Source organism: Lonchura striata, chromosome 1, assembly GCF_046129695.1.
Source record: "Lonchura striata isolate bLonStr1 chromosome 1, bLonStr1.mat, whole genome shotgun sequence".
In the NCBI taxonomy this organism is placed as follows: domain Eukaryota; kingdom Metazoa; phylum Chordata; class Aves; order Passeriformes; family Estrildidae; genus Lonchura; species Lonchura striata.
This window is the reverse complement of record NC_134603.1, coordinates 139,113,416-139,135,815: the sequence shown is the minus strand read 5'-3', so window position 1 is coordinate 139,135,815 and position 22,400 is coordinate 139,113,416. Positions and strand designations below refer to the sequence as shown.

General features: G+C 44.6%; 1 protein-coding gene across 1 annotated transcript; it reads right to left on the bottom strand.

Moving 5' to 3' along the window:
• Positions 1–11,848: 11,848 nt before the first annotated feature.
• MSRB2 (methionine sulfoxide reductase B2) lies at positions 11,849–22,141 on the bottom strand. The gene is made up of 6 exons (XM_021533147.2): positions 21,940–22,141; positions 21,627–21,846; positions 20,546–20,652; positions 19,496–19,572; positions 15,383–15,530; positions 11,849–12,900 (listed from the first exon to the last, which is right to left on the bottom strand). Exons 1-6 carry the CDS (start codon positions 22,084–22,086, stop codon positions 12,793–12,795), a joined length of 807 nt encoding a protein of 268 aa, XP_021388822.2. The 5' UTR covers positions 22,087–22,141; the 3' UTR covers positions 11,849–12,792.
• Between the last annotated feature and the right edge of the window lie 259 nt (positions 22,142–22,400).

Here is a 22,400-nt window from a genome sequence, read left to right as displayed (position 1 = left end):
GCATAGTGCACAGTTCACAACAGTCAGCTGATCCATTCCTGCACTACTGCTGCCTTATCAGTTATTCATTTCACCAATCATGCATTTGATCTGTCTTTTCTCCAAAGATTGCATTTTGTACTTGTCTTATTACAGTGCAGCTTATTGATTTCAGGCAAGCTCTCCAATCTGTGAAGATCAATGTGAGTCCCAATCCTGTTCTCCAAATCAACCACTCCCAGCCATGCTCTCAGAAGTTGCATTAAGCACTCTCTTTCCCTCTTTTTGTAGCCTATTTATTGTTGAAAACATTGGAGCTGCAACAGACACTTGCAGGACTCCATTTGGCACATCCAGCTTTGACAGTAAACTGTGGTTGAGCACTTTCATATAATTCAAATACTATATGCTCATTTCAATCCCTATTTTATTCAGATGTCATTAAATGGTTTTATTTATAAGAAGAGCAAAGGCTTTGGACACTAAAAGAATTGACATATATTACATATATGCCTTTACACACTTGGCTAGTTAGTCCTTCAAATAAGAACACTGAATTAATTTGAAGTGATATGTTCTCGATTAATCCATGCTGATATGTTTTACTGCCTTCTTATCACTTACATGCTTACAAATTGATTAATAATTTACTCTCATTATCATGTTTACACTGATGGATTTATACTTCCCAGGACCCTCTTCTTTGCTCTTTTTTAGGCTTGTAAACACATGCCTCTGGCATCAACATCCTCAAACAAGTAACTTAGGGTGTGAGTCCTCATTAACTTCACCAAGTGAAGAGCTGGACGCTAATTAGGGGAGGGATTCCATCCCTCACACAGAGCAATGACATATATGGCCTAGGACATAGTATCCCAAACTTGGGGCTTGCAGATATGACACACGATCAGTAGGAGACCTGCACCTTTCTGGAGGCTCAGCTGGAACTTCCATGCAGGCTATCCTTGTGGGACACCTGAGAACATTTCAAACAGGACAGGGCATCTACATCTATGTTAATGTAACTGCCCTCCTAAGTGCAAGGTGTTCATTAATAGTCAAGGGGAAAAGATGGGTACAACAAACCACCCTCAGGAGGGAACGTTTCTGAGGTGAAGTCTGGTGGCCACTGAAGGTGCCACTCTTGGCTCACTGGCAACAGAAGGAACTGAAACAATTTACCTGCAAGTTAAAGGGCTCATATTTATGCAGCTACGTGTTTCTCAAGGCATTCTGCCATTTAAATGATTCAAAAGCCTAACAAGAGTTTTGAAGTACTCAAGCACCTTGCACTCAGTCTACCCCATACTTAGTCTTTTTCAGACTACTGAAGATATGCCATGTAGAAAGCTAATTACTTCAAATTACTTCTAGACCATCTTTACATGCTTGTAGGTCACTAAGAACTACAAAGAGAGCTTGCACTCCTTAAACTTTAGCTTGGGTGTTTTTGTTGATTCAGAGGAATCCAGGGTTTCATAACACAGCCCTACCTACTAAATGCAGAAAATAGTCTTTCACTCACTCTCAGGTGAGGATAACCAGAGGAAAGCTTGCAAGGCACACTGATCTGTGGTAACAGAGCCACATGAACCCAAGGCAGATGCACTGAGTAGTACAGACTGTGAAACTAGAGATTTGCATGAGCTGGGTAACACCTCTCTCCAAATTTACAGACAGGACACTGCTGGCAAAACATGCCTAACACAACAATATACAACAGACAGATGCAATAAATTTGGAAAACAGTAAATACAATTTAATATTTTGAAAAAATTTTTGTTACCAAAATTCTCAAGACCTCTTCTGACCATAGCAAGTCCCAAAGGTGTATGAGCACTGCAAATGCCCTGCATGTATTCAGTCAGGTTCATCTGATGTACAAGGACTTTATAATCAATTTTAGCTTAATGAGTGAATGAATGAAAAACTGACATAGAATATGTGTGAGAAAGAGATAGCTTGAGAAAGCAGCTTGTCCATCATCTGTGCCTTTATTTGCAAGCTGTCAGAAACCTGTAGGAAAAGTTCCACTGCCAGTATCTTACGGGCTGTTTGATTTAATCCATGCCTCCATTGGCTTCCCAATCTACAGAGTCAGCAAGGAGTTATCAGATCCAAATGAGCTGCTTCAATTTCCCACCGCAGCATGGGGACTGAACCTGAATTATCCTAGGCCACCTGTCTCCCCTCACCACTGCAATGTACAGTAGAGGGATTTAGGCCTTATTTGTAATCTTTTGTCTGCAGCCTTGTTGTTTGGGTGGGGCTGCACCTGTTCATGGTGAGTGGGAATCCCTTAATTATGGCTGTGGGACTGGGCAGCGAGAGCTGGCCCTGCACGCTGGCACACAAAGGCTTAGGGCAATGCGTGTGAATTCAGTGCCCTCTTTCTGCCATGCCAGCATTCATTGCAAATCCTCCATAGGTCTTCACGGCTCAGCTGCATTCCCAGGGCTTTGCCTGGTGTTTCACACACCAGATTGTCCTCTCTTTAGAGGGCAGAGATGCTGCCTCCCTTTATTTAGGATCCCTGGGGACTGCAATTGTTTAGGAATAGCAGCCAAGAGACAATAGCACATTTTAAGGTGTACTTTTGGTTATAACACTGCCAGTTCTTTACTGTTATCGGTTGCAAATGGAGTGTACCTGGTAAACATATCCCCATGTCTTTGAAGCATAGTGTTAGCACCAATAGCTTAAGCCACAAGACACATCCAGGTTACACACTCTGAGGAGCCATCAGAGATGCTTTTATCCACAGTGTCAACACGGGCTGGGGAATGGATAGGGCAAGAGCAGCCCTGCCCAGAGGGGCTTGGGCTGCTGATGGGTGAGAGGCTGGACATGACCCAGCCATGTGCACTCACAGCCCAGAGAGCCAAACGTGCCCTGAGCTGCATCAAAAGCAGTGTGGGCAGCTGGTAAAGGGAGGGGATTCTGCCCCTCTGCTCTGCTTTGGTGAGACCCCACCTGCAGTGCTGCATCCAGCTCTGGGGTCCCTGGCAGAGGTAGGACATGGACCTTTTGGAGCAAGTCCAGAGGAGGCCATGAAGTTTATTAGAGGGATTGAGCACCTATGAGGAAAGGCTAAGAAAGTTTGGATTGTTCAGGCTGGAAAAGAGAAGGCTGACTTAACTATGACCTTCCAGTACCTAAAGGGAGCCTACAGGAAAGATGGGGGCAGACTATTTAAAATGGCATGTAGTGCTGGGACAAGGGAGAATATCTGTAAGTTGAGAGTAGGTTTAAACCAGACTTTATGAAGAAATTATTTACTGTAAAGGTAGTAAGGTACTGGAACAGGTTGCCTGAGAAGTTGTGGATGCCCCATCTCTTGATGTGTACCAAGCCAAATGGGGCTCAGAGCAACCTGGTGTAGTGAAAGGTGTTCCTGCCCATGACAGGAGGGTTGGATCTTTTAGGTCCCTTCCAACCCAAACCATTCTATGATTCTATGATGTGACCTCAGTCTCTTCACTCATTCCAGTTAACTGCTGAAACCCCTGTCCCCTCACTTCAGTGGGTATCTCATTCCCTTTCTCCCCTGCCCTGTGCCTGGAGTCACTGTCTTTTGCTCCTTCTTCTCCTTCCCTACCCAAGATCTATCTCTCCTTATTTCAAAGGTTACTGTCTCTCACCAAATGCTGGCAGAAAATATGCTGATGGCGCTGCCAGCCTCCACGTTTTAATTCCAGAGGCAAATGTCACACAGAGCTCTCAAGAATAGAAATAAGTTTATGCCTGGATTGCACTCCGGGGTGGAAGTGTGACCTGTTCAGAAGGAAACTACGATGTATCTGACTGCAAAAACCTACCAAGTTTCCGTGAAGTGTGAACACAGTTTCCCCAAAACCCACACCACAGTAGCTGATTGCACCTTTTCCCAGGCCAGCTCTCCAGATTCCCCGCGGGAAAAGCCGGCCAGGAGCGGGAGCCTCGGGGCTCTGCCGCCACCTCGCGACGCCGCTCGGACCGGCCGGGAGCGGCGCCTGGAACCCCGCGGTACGGCCGAAACGGCCCGGAAAACTGGAATTTGCTTCCTCCCCAGCTCCCAGTGAGGATGGCTGAGCTGCTTTTGCCGTGCTGCTGCCCCGCGAGGTGCAGCCTGCGGCCGCAGCCCGGCCCGGCGCTGCCCGGCGCCGGCTGCCGAGCGGCTGCAGGGCTGCCGAGGGGAGAGGAAAGGCTGAACGAAGTGCTGCTGCCTCCGCCTCGCCGCAGCACCTGGACGCCCCCTGCTCCCCTCGCCGCTTGGCAGCGTGCAGATGAGGGACCATCCCTCCGCACCTTCTTTGAACATGTTGTAGCAGCCACGAGGATAACTAGGGTTGAGAGCCAGCTGTTGCCGGGCTTATATGACAAATGAGAGATTCAGATGTAAGATTGATAGTAATTAGATTGCCACCTGCTATCACTTTAATCCGTATCCCAGATTTTTAATTGTTAAGGGGGGGCGGGGGGTGGGCAGTTGGCACATGAATACATGAGGACTATCATGTAAGGCACAAAGCATTAGGATTGTATCCCAGGCATCACAATTAGGGGTGACCGTTTTTTGGTTTAGCCTTCATTGCGAATTTTGGTCTAATCTTTCAACATTTTCCTCCTGAGTGTTCCAGGACTTATGCACTCTGTACTTCCATCCATCGGTTTGTTTGTTTGTTTGTTTGTTTGTTTGTAGCAAATGCAGTCCATTTCATTTTAGGCTTGGACAGCACTTTTCAGTTTGGCTTCCTGACAACCTTCTGCATCAAGTGGCCTGCATTCATCAGCATTGTGTCTGATTTCCATCAGGTTCCTCTCTGAAGCCTGTTCCTCCTGGCTGTTACCCAGGTGAGCAGTCCTGCTGCAGTCAGTGATAATAGCTGTCCGTAATTAGTACTTAAACAGATTTGTAGTGTTGGGGCTTACTTCTTCCCCCCTGCTTTGGATAGCATCACTCTACTTTCAAGTCACGCTTCATCAGAAAAACAGAACACCAAGAATTTTGAAAGGTTTGCTATCAGGTTCCACAAAGGGGTATGCCTGGGAGGAACAGGTTGGTTTTGTTGGAGAGACACACAAAATAGACTATGATTTGCATAAGGAGCTGAGAAAGAACTGAATGAAGGGTCGAGGGAAGGGGTTTCATTGACTTCAAAGAGTGTTGGATCAGATTCATGCAGACCATCTGCAACTTCCTTTGATGCACCAGCAAAGTGGAGATAACAAGCCTCTCTTCTCTGCATGCCCTGTGTAGGGCATTATGTGAAGAAGGACTTTCAGCCTGGCAATGGCACAAGCCACTCTTAGAAGAGAAAATAGATCCATATAATATGTTTGGGGGAAGCTGTTTTTTCGAGGTGATTGAATGTTGCAGGAGGTTTGAAAGCAAACGTGCCCTAGAGGTCACTGCGGAGCAGTCATTTGAGTCACAATGTGTTTCGAGGGAAAATTGTCAAAACACTTTGGGATATTAGATTTATTTGAGGTGAGACTCAGTAGTCATTGTCCATCTCTCTCCAAAACCACCCAACCACATGCCATACCTCCAGAGAGGATCCCAAAACTCTGCCCTGTTATCTGTCTCATATTAGAATGTCACCTCCTTCATGCTATACCCTCCACCTCATATTCCCACCTATTCCCTCTACCACACCTCTCCCCGTGAGGTCTTCCTGCTGTGGAGCAGCCCAGTCTCATCAGCCTGTCTGTGTCACATCTCCACAGCATGCACAGACTGCCCCCTCGCCCTGCCATGGCTCCATTTAATAGCTTTATTTGCCTTTCTCCATCCAGAAGAGTGATTCTGATGGCAAATATGGATAGGTCCTTGCAGTGGTTGCCACAGGCTGGGAAGTCATCCCAAGCACAGCTGTACACCTCTGATCAGCTGTAATTATCTGTGGAGAGGTGCTTAGGGGACTTTGTTAAATACTGTGGTACGGATGGAGCAGAGGAATTTTATTGCCTCTTTGGAGAAGTTTATCTGCTTCCTCCAATGTTTATCAATTGGCAATTTCTCGCTATTCACGAGGCAGGTGTAGAGCAAGAAGGTGAAATTTGCAGAAAAGATAAATTGGCACAGAGGTAATAGAAATAAAAATACCAATAGGATCAAAATAATAAGCCATCATAAGTATTTCTAAAGCCCTTTTCATCTGTGCATGTCAAACAATTTCAAGAGCTAAAAGAATCAAGCCTCTCAGCAGTGCTCATACACCAGAATGATGCAGTTTCTTTCACCTATTGCTTAACTGCTGTCACCCCTGAATTAGGAGAGGGAAGCTGTTCATTGCTCAAGGCAACCATGCCTCATGATTTAGGGTATGAGAGGCTAACTCAAACTGTAAGACAAGGCAGCATTTAGAAAGTTGGCCAGGCCACTGCCTTACAAAAAAAGCCATGGATCTTTAACACCAAGTGGTCAGGCCCTCAGTTTGACGTCTCAGCTGATAAAACAGGAAAGGTGAAAGCAGGGGCAGAACCAATCTTTTAACAGCTGGCTGTAGGAGAAGACAAATTTGTAAACTGAAAGTGGGACAAAGGAAAAACATTTACCCCCTGCTTTTAATAGAGGTTCATTCATAAAACTTAAGTGAAGGCTACAAGGTCATAGAAAGTTACATGTGACCCAGTTTTGGAAAATGCCCCTCTTACAGACTCAGCCCAGAGGCAGAGGCTATTTTAGCTATTGCCAAGGAGAAGTGTTATGGAGGCCCCTTTTTTCCTTCTCTGGGGGCCTAAGGAAACTCCAGCTAGACATATTGTACATGACAAGGTTTAACAATCTTTGCTCATAATGGATCCTAGTGTGAACCCAAGTGCATTCAGGAGAGGCCCAGGACTAAGAGGTAAAATGTAAAGCCTGAAATAGGGAGGGAACATTTTCTGGATTGGGATAGGGTCATTCCTGGGGCAGTGAACGTATGCGGGTTCATTTTGCACCTGGTATTCTGATTAACAGTGAGGTCAATCTCCTCTTCCCAAGCATGAACACCTGCTTCTAGCACTGCTCATATCCTAGCCCTTCACAAGGATTTCTCCTTCAGTAATCCCAGGAAATGCATAGGCATCCCATGTCTCTGTCAGAACTATCCCCAAGAGACTTTCACATCAGGGAGGATTGATTTCAGCTCTCCCATTTCTGAGAGCTCACAGACATTTCTTCAGCTGACAACCACCAGCTGTGTCATCACCTTCCAGTGCTGACTCCTTTGAAAAGGAAAACACAAATTCTTGTTGTCCTTGACTCCAGCACCTTCCTCTGTTTTGCCTTTGACTCTTCCTTAGAAGTTGGGCAACAGTTGCTGCTCTTTCCTGTTCCTTTTCCTGCTATTACAAGATGTCTGGATCCATTTTTTGATCTTCCACAAATGACATCTGAGCAAAGATGACCTAGTTGTGGTCCACATTTCTACATCTCATGGATCAGTAGTATAACAGCACAGCCTTTGTTTCCTTAATGAAGCAGGCTGTGCAACAATCCCTTACGACATTTTTACCATCTTTTTCCTGATTTCTGTGGGAACTCCTATGCCCTTGATGAGTTTTTCTGGAAGTAGCCTTGTAAATATTGTCAAACTGTGTGTGCAAAGAAAGCAAGCAGAATGAGCACAGCCAAGGATGCTCTGGCAGGGGATCCAGGACCCGGAGCCTGCAGGGGATCCAGGACCTGGAGCCTGCAGGGGATCCAAGCTCCGGAGCCTGCAGGGGATCCAAGCTCCAGAGCCTGCAGGGGATCCAGGACCCGGAGCCTGCAGGGGACCCAGGACCTGGAGCCTGCAGGGGATCCAGGACCCGGAGCCTGCAGGGGATCCAGGACCCGGAGCCTGCCAGGGATCCAAGCTCCAGAGCCTGCAGGGGATCCAAGACCTGGAGCCTGCAGGGGATCCAGGACCCGGAGCCTGCAGGGGATCCAGGACCCGGAGCCTGCCGGGGACCCAGGACCTGGAGCCTGCAGGGGATCCAAGACCTGGAGCCTGCAGGGGATCCAGGACCCGGAGCCTGCAGGGGATCCAGGACCCGGAGCCTGCAGGGGATCCAGGACCCGGAGCCTGCCAGGGATCCAGGACCCGGAGCCTGCAGGGGATCCAAGACCTGGAGCCTGCAGGGGATCCAGGACCCGGAGCCTGCAGGGGATCCAAGACCTGGAGCCTGCCAGGGATCCAGGACCCGGAGCCTGCAGGGGATCCAGGACCTGGAGCCTGCAGCCGGATCCCCGCACAGCCGCCCCAGGCCCCGGAGCTGCTGGCCCGGGCTGGCTGCAGGACCGTGTCCGTGCTCATCTCTCGGGCGCCAAGGGCAGCGAGTGGAGCTAGAAGGGTTCAGGCACAAGGTAAGGGTGAGTGCAGTCAAGAAAGCCAGAGCCCAGGGAGGAGGAGTGAGGAAGAATACCACAGAGCAACAGAAAAAAATAATACCACAACAAAAGAGAAGACAGTAAAAGGGAGTGCAATAATGGGCATGCATTTCTCTTTCTTCTGCCCCATGGCAAGCTGCCAATCTCTTCCACACAAATTCCTCAGTGCTACTAAAACCAGTCCCCATGGACACACCTGCCTTGAGACAAATTCTTTTAGTCTTGAAAAAATCTGGGCACTTCTTCAATAAAGCGCTTTGCTTTTAAACTGCTTTGCCTTTGTGAATTTTGGCAGCAGCTCACACTTGGAGAGCTTTTGAGAACCCTTTCTTTAATCAGATTTCCCTGCCCTGCCCCAGGGGACTGTGGGCGAGTGACTTCCCACAGCTGTCCCTCAGCTTCCAATTCTGTGACGTGTGGCTCACCACTACCTCAAAGGGCTGGGGTGAGGCATCATTTGTGTGTGAAGAGCTGTGAAATAAATCCATGAGGGTGACGGGTGCTGAGCAGTACATGACATGCTGTGAGTGTAGTGTTACCATCAGCTCATCACTCGGGTATGGCAGGAGGTGGGGCAGGCGCTGGAGTGTAGTTTAAAACACTTCACTGCCCAGTGCAAAACTTCATACAGTGAATTAAAGAGGAGGCATTGGAGTCATGTCACAGGGCTTATTTCTTCTACACAGTAGGGCCAAGGTTTAAGACCAGAAAATATGAACATGCTTAGGAGTACTAGCTAAATACTCAGAAAAAAAGAAAAACTCAAGCTGAGAATTTTTCTGTTTGTTCTCATGCAGGCTATCTCCTGAGCCACTTCATGCTGGAGGTGTTTAGGGTTGGGAAAAATCCTGTATTTGCACTGACAATAGTCTCCCTTCTTTTCCTGTTCTGACCAAAATTGGACTAGGCTGTCCAAAAGCATAAAAAATAATCCAAATTATTTGCAGTATGGTGCAGTAGAAAAGAGCATCACTATAATTCTGTGGATACACAGCTAAAGTAATGGGCATTATAATTTCTGCCCATTTCTGCCCATTCTGATTTTCTTCTGAGTGAAGTTTCTAGTATCATAACCTGCTCCTTCTTTCCTATTTTCTCTCTTCCCCCGCACCGCTATAATTTCTAAATAAGCCCTTATCACATTTGCTCTGAGAAAGAGGTAAAATATTTCTCTTTATGAGCCAAGTTGCCTATGTTGGCTTAGATCTGGTTTTAACACCATAGCTGGAAAACATATGCTAAGTTTACTTCCTCTTTTTTTGGCAATTTACACCCTCTCCCCCCTAAACAATCCATTACCAAGACAAGTTTTGAAAAAGTAGGGTCTGAAGGTATGGATGCCGTAATGAGCCATGCAGAGTCTAATTCTGGCTTGAGTCCAAATTTAATTGAAGTCTTGAGCAAGTCAATAATTTTTTCTCATCAAGTCTTCCCTCACCAAAAGAGGGAATAGTTACTTGCCTTGTAGAGATGTTGTAAAGACTAAGAAAGTCATTAAATAATATATTTTAGACACAAAAAATCTCATAAGAATTATGTAGAAACCTCACTTAGGATTTATAAAAAGGCTATTTAAAACCACAGTGGGATAAAAAGTATCAACATTGAAATTAATTAATGAAATAACCATGGTAAAAACTGCTCAGATGTGAAGAATGGAACATGAATCTGCAGTTGTCTGTCAGAGTATATTCTACTTGGAAAAGGAACAGCTCTTTATTCACTATGGTGGAACAAAGTAATTGCAGATACATGAGGAAATTCTTGTAGCCTGTGATACTCCTTGATAATGCCTTCCACTATTATTGGTCTTTATTTTTCATGATCTTAGAACACTTTGGGCCTTTAGCTGGGACCTGTCCTGGTGTGGTTGGTACCACAGAGACAGAAGATAATGAAGGGCACAGCCCCAAAGAGCCTTTGGTCAGAGATCCCAAATGTCCAGTACATCGCACTCAAAGGTGATGTACCATTGCTCTGATTTTACACACATGGTCAGATTTCCCTCTTTCCCCCTGTTTCATATGAAGCAGAACAAGGCTGCTTATCTCAGTGTCTGATTCCCCCCTCAGTGGGGGCCTCGCTGTGTTTGCTTGGTGACATACCAGTGTAGTGCAGGTCAGGTGCTGTGCTTGGAGCTATGGATGTGTTAATTGATTATGTATCAGTAACACTGCACAAGCTGAACTGGGGCCTTCCTTCTCCTTCCTCAGGTAATCCTGCTCCATGAGTGAGGAGGCACCAGCTGCTGCTAACCACAAATGTCTAGTTGCATACAATGATCTTTGTAGATGTGAAATAAATGTGCTCTCTGCCCTAGCAAGCTCCCCCTGTGAGTAGTAGGTACTAACTTGCCAGTTTACTTAGAGCTGATCTCCACCAACCACATCCATCCATCCAAGGTACTAAACTGAGTGTGGTCTGTGTGGAAACTTGTTTTGTCAGCTTCATGGTCTGTTTAGTTTGTACAGCACTTTCATTCCTAAAAGGTGTCAGAGATACCTGGAATCTCTGGGGACAGGAAAAAACCCAGGTATTTTGCCAGTTCTGTTCTACTTTAGGCCACTTGCAGAAGTGAGGAGCATTTCCATTGGTATCCCAGCCAAATGTCACTCTTTTAAGGCAGGTGCTGGCTTCTTTCACCAGCACATGGCTGAACACAGAAGTCCTTGTGGGAAAACCTTCCCCCTTTCTGAAAGAACCCTCTTCTGTTAGGAAAAATGAGGAGATGAGAGAAGGCTGCCTGACTAAAAAATGCCTTTAAAAGTCAAATAATCTTTAAACCTTAAGACAAACAAACATACAAACAGTGGATGAAAGTATATCAGGATAAAGTGCAAAGATGTGATTTCTGTACAATTTGTGAAGACACGTGAGAGCAGAGACCTGAGCAGGCTGGGCATGCACAGCCTGGCCAGAGCAGACAGAAATACAGTGGGTGATGCAAGGGCAACCCTGAGAGGCAGAGTATGATGCAGCACAGGCACAGCAAGCAGTGTTAGTGCTGTTAACAGACACCTCTGATGGCAATGGGACTGGCACCAGCTGAGACACTACATAAAATCAGTAGCACCAAGTGCTGGCTTCACTCATGCTGCTTCACACCTCTGGTGGGCTTTGTGCCATTCTGGTTTAAGCTGGCTGTAGTGATCATTGCTTCTATGATGTTTTTGGATTTGTAGAGTTATGATGTCAGGGAATTGTAGAGTTCCCCTGTAGAAAGCAGAGGAGAATGAAAACCCACAGAGCTCCAAGATGGAACGAGCAGAAATAAATTCAATGCAGTAGAGGTCCATTTTCTGAAGACATTAAACAGCTTTAAGACTACACTAGTAAATGAACACACCCTTTTTATCACTGAGGCAACCAAAGTGGGGAGAGTGGAAACAGGCTGTTATAGGTAAAGCCAAATGAGATGTTGCCTAGTAACTCTCAGCAGGGAAGCATTTAAACCCAGCCAGTTTAGTGAAGCTGATGTTCTGAGTCAGAGATTATTTTCTCTGGAAAAAATTCTGAAGGAAGGAAAGCTCAATTTAACAGTCATATTTATTTTGCTGTTAGGGCAAACTGTAATGACAATGCTTGGGAGAATGCAGAAGTATTTACAAACTTGTACAAGCAAGAACAGACAAAGCATCAAAAGCAACAAGCGTGGGTTTTAATTCTGATTTATTTCCCCCAAATACAGTAAATTCCATATTAATTTTTATTTTTGGATTCTGAAATACACAAGTGATAACAGATGTCTGAAAATACTACACATATCATTACACTATTATCATACAGTTGCTGTAAGAGAAGTTTCTGGATAAAACCCTATTTCAACTTTGCTATTGGATACAGAATCAAAATAATTGATTTAAAAGAAGAAAGACTTCATGTCTCCACTGGTTCCATTGCCTGAAACAGTTTTAATTAGGTCCTCCTTCAGGACTTTTCTTTTATGGGTTCACAGAAAAGTCACTTGGCTCAGCTAAGGATCTCTAATATCAGGGGGAAAAAAACCCCTCAAACCTTATTTGAAGATTCATATTATTTTTACTTCCCTTTAGAAGGATAGGATGATTTTATAGAAGTATAAGTTTACCATGATCAGTCATGTACATCTGTGTTCCTGAGTGCCACAACTACTGCTCAGAGTAGGCAGTCAGGTTCAGGAGAGCACCTCATTTCAGCAGCCTCAATACAGTTAATGATGAAAGCTGTGAATGTGAACTATTGCACAGATTTTTTTTTTTTTTTAATTAAAAATAAAATAAGCAGATCAACACACCACACTAACCATGAAAAGACAGACTGCCAAAGAGTGAAAACAAAAATATGTATTTTATCAACAATTATAGCAGCTGGAAAACAAAGCTACTACAGCATAAATACTAAAATTTGAGTTATATATTAAAAGCAGAGAGTTTTTAAGAAGCATGCTGTACGAGCAGAGAAAGAATGTTCTGCAAGCCAGAGAGAGCCACTTCTCACTGACCAGAGCCTGGTTTGAAGTTTAATGAAACACTGTTGATACAGAACCTCTGCCCAGAAGGTGTGGGTCCATCATCAAACACGTGGCCTAGATGGGCGTCACACTGCAACAGAAATTATTACCATTTTATTATTGTGTTGCTACAAAATGACAGAATCATTTAGGCTGGGAAAGACCTCTCATTCATAGAGTCCATCTTTGATCACCACCATGGCACTAATTGCCATGTCCAGTGGTTTCTTGAGCACCTCCAAGGATGGTGACTCCACCACCTCCCTTGGCAGTCCGTTCCAATGTTTAACAGCCCTTTTCATGAAGAATTTCCTGCTGATGTCCAGCCTGAACCTCCCTGGTACAGCCTGAGGCCATGTCCTCTTGTCCTGTCTCCAGCTGCCTGGAAGAACAGCCCAACCCCACCTGGCTGCACCCTCCTTTCAGGCAGCTGTAGAATGATAAGGTCACTCCTGAGCCTCCTCTTCTCCAGGCTAAACTCCCCCAGCTCCCTCAGCTGCTCCTCATCAGACTTGTGCTCCAGACCCTTCCCCAGCTCCATTGCCCTTCTCTGCACTCTCTCCAGCACCTCAATGGCCTTCCTGAATTGAGGGGCCCAGAACTGAACCCAGGATTTAAGGTGTGGCCTCAGCAGTCCTGAGTAGAGGGTTATGGTCACTGCCCTGGTGCTGCTGGCCACACTGTTGCTGGTCCAGGCCAGGATGCCATTGGCCCCTTGGCCACCTGGGCACTCTCTGGCTCTTGTTCAGCTGCTGCTGACCAGCACCCCCGGGACCTTTTCCTCCAGGCATCTTTGGTGCCACTCTGCCCCAGCCTGTAGCTGCAGGGGCTGTTGTGACCCAGGGGCAGGAGCAGGCCCAGGCACTTGGCCTTGCTGAAGCTCAGAGCTCTGGGCTCTCCCCATCCCTGCAGCCTGTCCAGATCCCCCTGCAGAGCCTTCAGCAGCTCAACACTCCCACCCAGCCCGGTGTGTCTGCAGACTGACTGAGGGTGCCCTGGATCCCCTCACGTGGGTCACTGAGAAAGATTAAACAGAGCTGGTGGCAGCCCTGAGCCCTGGGGAACATCACTGATGACCAGAACACATTGCCATTGCATTATTATCATTGGAATTGTGGACTAACATTGTGCTGGTATCTACTGTGCTATCCTGAATTAAGAAACTTCCATGATTAAATCACTGTTGAATTGGGTGAGTGGGAGAGTCCTAGGGATGCCAAGGAATCACATCTTGTCAGTGGGCAAGTATCTGCCCCCAGACAAGCACATCCCAGAAGAAAAAAGATATTATTGCCAGAAAGTATAGGAAATAAACGAGATGATCTAAGCATCTCAATATATCATGAAAACTTCAAGTTAAGAAGTCACTGAAGGTCATTCTCACAGATCAACTGAGGATTCCCCTCTCAAATTACTGAGGTGACAATATTAGACACAGTATAGCTATCAGTGACATAAAATTGGAAGTTCTTCAGCTGGGATTCTTGGAGGTGCTTGCTGCATATGGCTGTAAATGTGAATTCCTCCAAGATAATAGACCACAGCAAACTCTTGTTACATTTGCAGATGTACCTAAACTGCTGCAAGCACACTGAAGGACAGCATTAACAATCTTAACAGTTTACAAAAACAGACACACAGAGACATAAAAAAGCCCCAAATCCACGATGCAATTCATTAAATTCAATTGCATACTTTTATACCATAACAGAAGTGAAAAACAGATTTGAGTTGGGAAGAAATGGTTAAGAGTGGCAGTTCTTTAGAAAAAGAACCTGGGGTATTACAGCAGGTTCCAAAAGCAAAATGTGTCTGTGTAATATGATCTGTGGAAAGGTAAAGGTGTAAGGCCAGGAACACCATTTTTAACACACCTGAACAGCCTCTAACCCCTGCTGCAGGCTGGGCCCAGCTGCAGTGCTAAGTCCACCTAGTACTCTACTACAAGAAGGAAAAGGGTCAATTGGGAAGGATGCAAAACAGAGCAACAGGATGGTGAGCACACTAAAAAGCACTGCACAAAAAGGAAGTTGAAGGAACTGGACCTTTCTAGTCTAGAAAAGAAAAGACTGAGGGAGTCAAAATAGCTAAAAAAATAGAAGGGTAGCTTCTGTGAAAGAAGAGAATCCACAGAAAATATCTGTGGAGATGCAGAGCACAGCTGCCACCCTGCAGGGCAAATAGTAATGGCTGCAAATGGTTTAAGGGCTGGTGTATCGCTCTCTGAATATTTTAAGAACATCTACAGCAAATATTTAGCAAGGCTGAATGAGGAAAGAACAGTTCCTATGATGGGCCAAATGCATGGACCCCATCTCAGAGTCTCTTCTACCGTCTCTTGTCACACCTTGTGGCACACCTTGTGTAAATTTTCTGTGTAAGCTCCAGCCTTGGGCTATACATACACAATTGCTCCCCCCAGTCACATATTATTCTTCACCTCAGGCTAAGAAAGAATGGCTGCAGTGATACTGTAATTCTCACTGTTGTGTTTAGGTAGATTCTCATGGGCACAAAGAAAACCTATCTGCTGAGTTTTGTGTCTTTGTGTATCATCTCCAAAATAAACATACCTGTTTGCAGATGACTTCAGTTCTACTTGATCCCAGTGAGTTATCTGGTCGTCTCACAATATTGGTATTACTTTCATCTCTGCCACAAGTGCCATAAGCCTCAGAAAAAGATGGCCATCCAGTCCCAGAATTGTACTTCTTCTCTGAGCTATAGTGGAAACCAGACCTTGTTAGTTAATAACAGAGATGTTACAAAAGAGTCTGCTTCTATTAAGAACTCTGGCTTATTCCCTCATTCCTGTGTTGTTCCAATATTAATATTTAGAACAGTAGAAGTTTCCTCACTGGCATCGAACTGTGCTGGAAACTCTTTTCCAAAGGGAATTCTCAATCAGTTCACAACAGGAGATTTTGCCTCATTGTTTCTATTTCAGTGTTAGGCCTTTAATTTTATAAAGCTTAGAAAAGTTGTTTTTTTTTTTTCCCTGACAACTATGCTATACTAATATTATGCTATAGTATTTAGCTGAATTATACCTACAGAGTTGCAGTTTGAAGCCTGGCTCAATCCAGCAATCTCAGAGAAGAGAGTTTTCAAGAAGGAACAAAGAATAGACAAAAGCTGGGCTGGCCCACCAGACCAGGCTCGTGCCTGATGATGATAGAGGCTTTGTCTTGCAGTCAGCCATCAAGCTGGTTTGGAAAATCAAACAGAGCCTTGCTCAAACCATCAATCAACCAATGACAAATCCTCACAGCACAAAGATCTATTTTTCCCAAGAGATAATCACAGCCATAAGAAACAGTACAACTGACTACCAGCTTGTGGGTGCCTCCTGTTAACATCCAGGGTGATCAACACTGTTTAGCTGCATATTAAAACTTAGAGTGTGTTGGCAAATATGATCAAAATATATTTTAGGGATTTGGTACAGAAATGAGAAAATTCCTTTTTTTTTAAATTGTGCAAGCTTTGACAGCAATATGAACCTTCTCTTATCAAAGAGGGACCTTGTGTGAGTTAGAACAAGAAGTGAAGATAGGTTCACATACTTCTCAGATAAGTGGTCTGGAGACTCACCACAACCATTTCCTCACTCTTTCTCATGGTTTTTCCCCAGTTTCGCAAACCCAATGCTCTTACTGGCATCTAGTGGTCGATGGAGACATGAGCACCACTAGCAGCTCTTGATAAATGGGATCGAAACGTTAGTTACAACAGAATTTAAAACTAAGTATGTCATATATATCACGTATATTTTAGTGTGTTGTTCACACGGTGAAGATAAATCCGAAAATCTTAATTGCAGTGCCTTTTAGAAAGATAAAGCAACCAAACTGGACAAAAACCTTAAAAAATCCAACCCAAAGAGTAGTGCATGAATCAGCATTTTCATATTCATCTGTACAGGGCTGTCATTGAGTAATGCAGCTGTGGAAATAAAGAGCATTTGCTAGCACAGAATGACCAAAGGCTAGTTTTTGCATGGGCTGTTGCTTAGTTATTTACATCAACACACAGATAGCCACGAGAAATATTTTCCTTCCCCTCCTCTCCATAAAACTGGAGAAAAATCAGACACAGGAGCAGCCTGGTCTGAAGCAAATGCAGTTTGCAGACTCTGTTTGTACATCAAGGTCCTTAGGGCTCCAGGCCTGTTTCTTTCCAGATAAAGAAGGTTCCCTGCTTTACCTGCCACAAAACCACACAAACACTGTCTCTACAGCCACAGAGTCCCCAAGAATGACCTGGGGGACACGTATTCATATATGACTTCCGAGCTTCCCTGACATACATCTGTTCTGTTTATTTTTCACCAAAACTCTTTAATTTTTGACACAGGAATGTTTATTCACACATAGATACAAAGATCCTCTTTGAAAACCCACAGAGTCAAGGAAGGTCTTTAACACTGCATGGGTTTTGCATCTGACCTTGACTGACTCTGTCCCTTACATGCCACTCACAATACTTAAGTTTATTGTACATGTTTTCCACTGCTAAAGGAACAATCATTTGAGCTGTTCAACTAGCTCTCAACAGAAATGGTCTCTATGTGGTTTTATTAACAGTAATGTCACTTAGATTCCCTAATAGAAACATTTTAGTACCCAAAAATATTGCTGTTCGAGATCATATTTGTCCTTTGAAGTATTTCACCACTTAATTTATGGATAAATGGACTTTCCCTAAACATATGCATTAGATTAGACCTCGACACACCATTCCTCCAGCACATGTCATTTACTTTGATCCCTGTTTCAGTTGTCCTGGATGGAATCCAGATAATTCTAAAAAGTGCTTTTTTGCTGTATGAATCTCAGCTGTAAGTTTATGGTTTGATGAAGGTTTGAGATTTCATTAAAGCACCACAATTTGCTATCTATAAAGGTTAGGGGTTTGTTCCATGTATTTCCAACTCTTTCAAATGTGTATTTGGTAGCATAAGGTACTAAATTCTGATTTAAATGTATACACACTTGTTCCAAAGAAAGGAAGAAATACTTCATATTTACCTGTAGCTAACGATCTAATGCATTTGAAAAAAAAAAACAAACAACCAAATCCAGAAACAACAACAAAAAAAAACACCAAAAAAACCAAGAACATTTTTAATGGACTAGGAAATAAATATAATGAATGAATCTTTTATCCAATTCCATTTTCCCCCCTTATTGCTTGTGTTCTCCACAGCATAATATCTCCATGGAAAATATATTTTCAGACGATTTTTCACATTTAATTGTTTCCTTTTTTCTTATGAGCCTTTTTTTCTTTCTGAAAGTTTGGCCTTTTTTTTGGTCTGTGAAGCTTAGCATTATTTTCTGCTGCAAAGAAAAGTGCTTATATTCTCTGAGAGCCGGATAGTGCAAAGGGCAGCCTGACCGTTTGGTTATATTGCTGTTTTGTTATTAGTTTAACAACAGAAGCAATTCCCTCCAGTGTTTGTCTCTCTTCATGTTGGCCTGTCAATATCAATTGTCTAATATAAAAGACACTGAAATTGAAGGAAAATCTGAAGGAATGGAAGGAAAGCTTAGTACTTTACAATTTCTCTAATTCATCTGAATTTTCCAAATGTGTTTTTAGGTTTTATATTTCTCTTCAGAATATTTTGTAATGCTGAGATAACATCAGAAATTAATTTATTTAGACATATTCATTAGCAAACCTCAGTGGAAAATTATTCATTTAAAGAAATGCATGTTTGCATAAAAATAGTATTCTGCACTTGGCCAAAGAAAAGCTAATTGTACTCAATTATAATTTATTTGCTTAGTTTAGTTTATTTTCAATACACCCATTACATTTTCCCCTCCTTTCTTACTATCCAGATCTCTTGATCCCTAGCATCCCATTTGAAGTTCTGATCTGTGATTTATCCATTAAATCAGCCATATTTCATTCAGTTCTCAGTTGGGAATAAATAAGGGCTATTTTCTAGACCAAAAATATGAGAAACTGTCTTTTCTGGTTCAGTTACAGAGAACAGAACACCCTCTGCACATCCCACTCCAAGGCACTCCATTTCCTTTTACTTAGATGTTAATGAAGTTGCAAAATATATAGTATTGTAAAGAGCACAGAGGTTAACTGAGCAATCATTTGCAGCCAGGCTTTAAAAAGTAGATGCAACCAAAAAGGCAAGAATAGAGGAATTTAATTTAGGGAACAAGGAGGGAGTGGGGGTGAAGAGAAGGTCTCAGCTGCAGTGTGAGGGACCCAGCAATGAGAACATAACAGTAGACAAAGGCAGACCAAGGTCTCTCCAGCCCAGCAGCACGAGTGGCAGAAGATGAGTATGGAGGAGCACAAGCACAGAGCAAACACACTGTGATACTCATGCATAAATACATGTATTTTGCAGCAGCTTGTGGCTTAAGGACCTCTTAAACAGAGAATTATTATCAACTAAAAAGTGTGTCAGGAGAAAGAGGCAGACTAGAGCATGACAGCTGTGTGCTGGCCACGGGCAATCCCCCTCAGCTCAAGGAAAAGGCATACCATGGATCTGTGTCACCACAGGCATCCTGAAAGATTTACACACAGCACTTGGGCATCAAGGGATTGTTCTTCTGACCAACACTTTCTATGCCATTCATGAAAAGGCATTGCCCTTCCTGCCACAAACAGTACATTGTAAAGATGCTGTGAAATCCAGAGGCTGTTACCTGAAGAGGGGAGCATTGCAGCACACACAGCAGTAGATTCCTGATTCTGTGTTATTCAGATGGATCCCACTGAATGGCTTTTAAAATAGGAAGGAAAAAAGAGAAGTTAATAATGTAGGTCTTTAAAAGCTCACCATCTGGAAGAAGCATGTAGGAATCAGATTCAAAACAGGAGAAAAACCATAAAAAGGCAGCTTCGCAGGGGGCCTTTGAAGAACAAACATTAGCAGCCCAAAGAAATGAAGGGAAGGATGCCTTTGGGTTAGTAGTGAAGACTACCCCCTACCCCCACAAACTTTGAGACCAGTCAGATGCATAAATCATCCAGGTACCAAGGATGGAGTCATGACCTCCAAGAAACTGGTGAAATGTGCAGGATCCCAAAGGCCAGGGCTCTGCTATGGATTGCCACAACTTTAAAGTGGCTTTACAAAGGGACTGTCCTCCTTCCTTCATGGTCTGGTACTGGGATCCTTGTTTTACAGCTATGGATTTGGGCACAGATCACACGGTACATGCTCCACGTGTGCAGAAGTCCTGTCTCTGGGCTAGGGACAACCAGCACTCCACCCACAATGGTATATGGCTTCCTGCACAGAAGGAGGAAACGTGGGGACAAGTGGGTGGGTGATCTGGCACCTGAGGGAGAACCCATCTCCTGAAGGGAGCACTATATTTAAGATTTCCATGGCTAATCTACATATGGTCACAAAAAGGAGACTACAAGATAAAAATATCTGAGAATCTCCCTGTCCTCTAGACGGGCCTCTACTCCCACCACACAAACAGTTGAACTGGCAGGAAAGTATCCCAGAAAAGAAAACCCAATAAAATATGAAAAGAATGCAGAATGTTTTTCATCTGCAAAACAGTCTGGGTCAGAACAAAATCCACCCTGTTCCGTATGTTGAGTCTAACTTTCATCCACAGGAAGGCAGGGGAAATCCTGTGAAGAAACTGAGTGGTGACAGCTTCCCAGGGCAGGTTTTTCTGTGCCCAGCAGGCAGAGGAGCTGGCTCACCCTCGGACAGCATTAGCACTTCTGCTCACCGGTTCAGTTCCTTTTTCTCGCGTTACGTAGAATTGTTCCGGAGTCAATTTTTTTTTCCAGTCTGTAGCAGCAGCTGCTTCAGCTTGTTTAGTGAGGGGGTCCATGTCTTCAATTAGATATAGAAAGATAATTTAGTAAGAGAGCTTAGATTCCATTGATGCATTCCATCATCATCTCAGTTCTCCAAAAGTTTCTATGGGTACAGACAAAGTACAGAGGGCAGTTCAGGGGCATGAACAGGGGCACGTGCAGGACTTTGCGTCTGCTTTCCATTTGGTGTGCCACATCCAGAGAGCAGCTCCAGCAAACCACTTGGGAAGGCTTCTAAAGGAAATGGCCACCTACGACCCCAGGTACCACCCACTCTCCCAGCACAGCTCTCTGCCCTGGCTCAGGATAACTGCTGGTCTGCCAGTGCTCCTCCTTCATCCATGGATATCACTAAAAGTCTTGGCAAACCTCTTGGAAACCCTCAGAAACCAGAATTAATGTTCATCTGTGAGCTGTGGAACACTGGCAACTTCCACAGGCCCCAGTGAAAAGTGGTGCTAAGAAGGAAGACTGCAAGAAAGCAACACCTACAGCACAAGAGAAATGGGGCCACAGTTAAATGAGGGACACACAACAGCAGAGCAGAAGTCGCCCATCATGGTGCAAACCTCCAGCAATATATCCTGTGAGTCTGTACACAAGAAGAACACTTATGGTGGTATAGCATTGGCAAAGAATTCATGGACTGGCTGAAAAACAGCAAGTAAAATAGTTTAATACCTTCCTAATCAGTAAGTCTGAGGTGGGGAACTACCTCCCAGCCTATCTCCCATCAGCACAGAATCCTTGAAAAACAACCAGCTCTTGAGGAATGAACGCTTGTCTGAATTAATCTCTTGCAAGGTAGAGGTGAGAACGGGGTGGGGAGGCGGGGGGGGGGGAGGGCAGGGGGAAATGAATTTGAAAACTATAGTTTAACCAAAAAAAACCCTAGAGCTTAGCTTGCCAGTTCAAGACAACAACCCACAGCACGCTGACGCAGCGGACGGCAGCAGGGGACGCTTTCCGCCGCCCCGGTGCCGGGGGTACCTGTGCCGCTGCGCGCAGCCGGCGCCCGGCGGCCGCGAGCGGAGCAGGAGCAGCGGGCGGCGGCTCCCGAGCATCCTCCCGAGCATCCTCCCGAGCGTCCTCCCGAGCATCTTCCCGAGCATCCTCCCGAGCGTCCTCCCGAGCGTCCTCCCGAGCGGGCGAGCCGCCATCGCGGCGGGGCGGAACCGGGGAAGGCGCCGATGTAATCCCCGCGTTCCACCTAAAGAATCAGACCTCATCATAGCAATGAGTAAAACACCCGCTGAAATGCCGGTGCAGCATTTGCACGTAAAGGTTTCAAATCACTTCTTACCGAGACGGGCTTAAAAATGAATACTCGCTGCAGCCGTAAACATAACAAAATCCTGTGGAGATATTCTAGGTTGTTTTTAAGGAGAACGGGTCTGGTACTTGCATGCAAAAGCGCTCTTGCTGTCCTGGATGCATGTCCTGGATGCATGTCCTGGACCGAGGAATGGCAAAGGCGCTGTGCCCTCTGAGGGATTCCTGCTTTCCTGGGGTGATTTGCAGTCACAGCTGCCTTGGCTTGGCCTATAAATATACCTGTAATAGGACACGTGTGTTAGTTTGGCAGCCTGTCCTTAAAACGTAGACCTAAGCACAAGTTAATTTTCTATGTTAAGCCTTAATGCTACTGTCTGCTTTTCTTCCAATAGTTACATTTCTGATTTGGAACTAGATCATAATTTTGTTTGGAAGGAAGCGTTTCGATTGCATTGGATAACAAAGCTAATAATGATGTTTAATACAAAT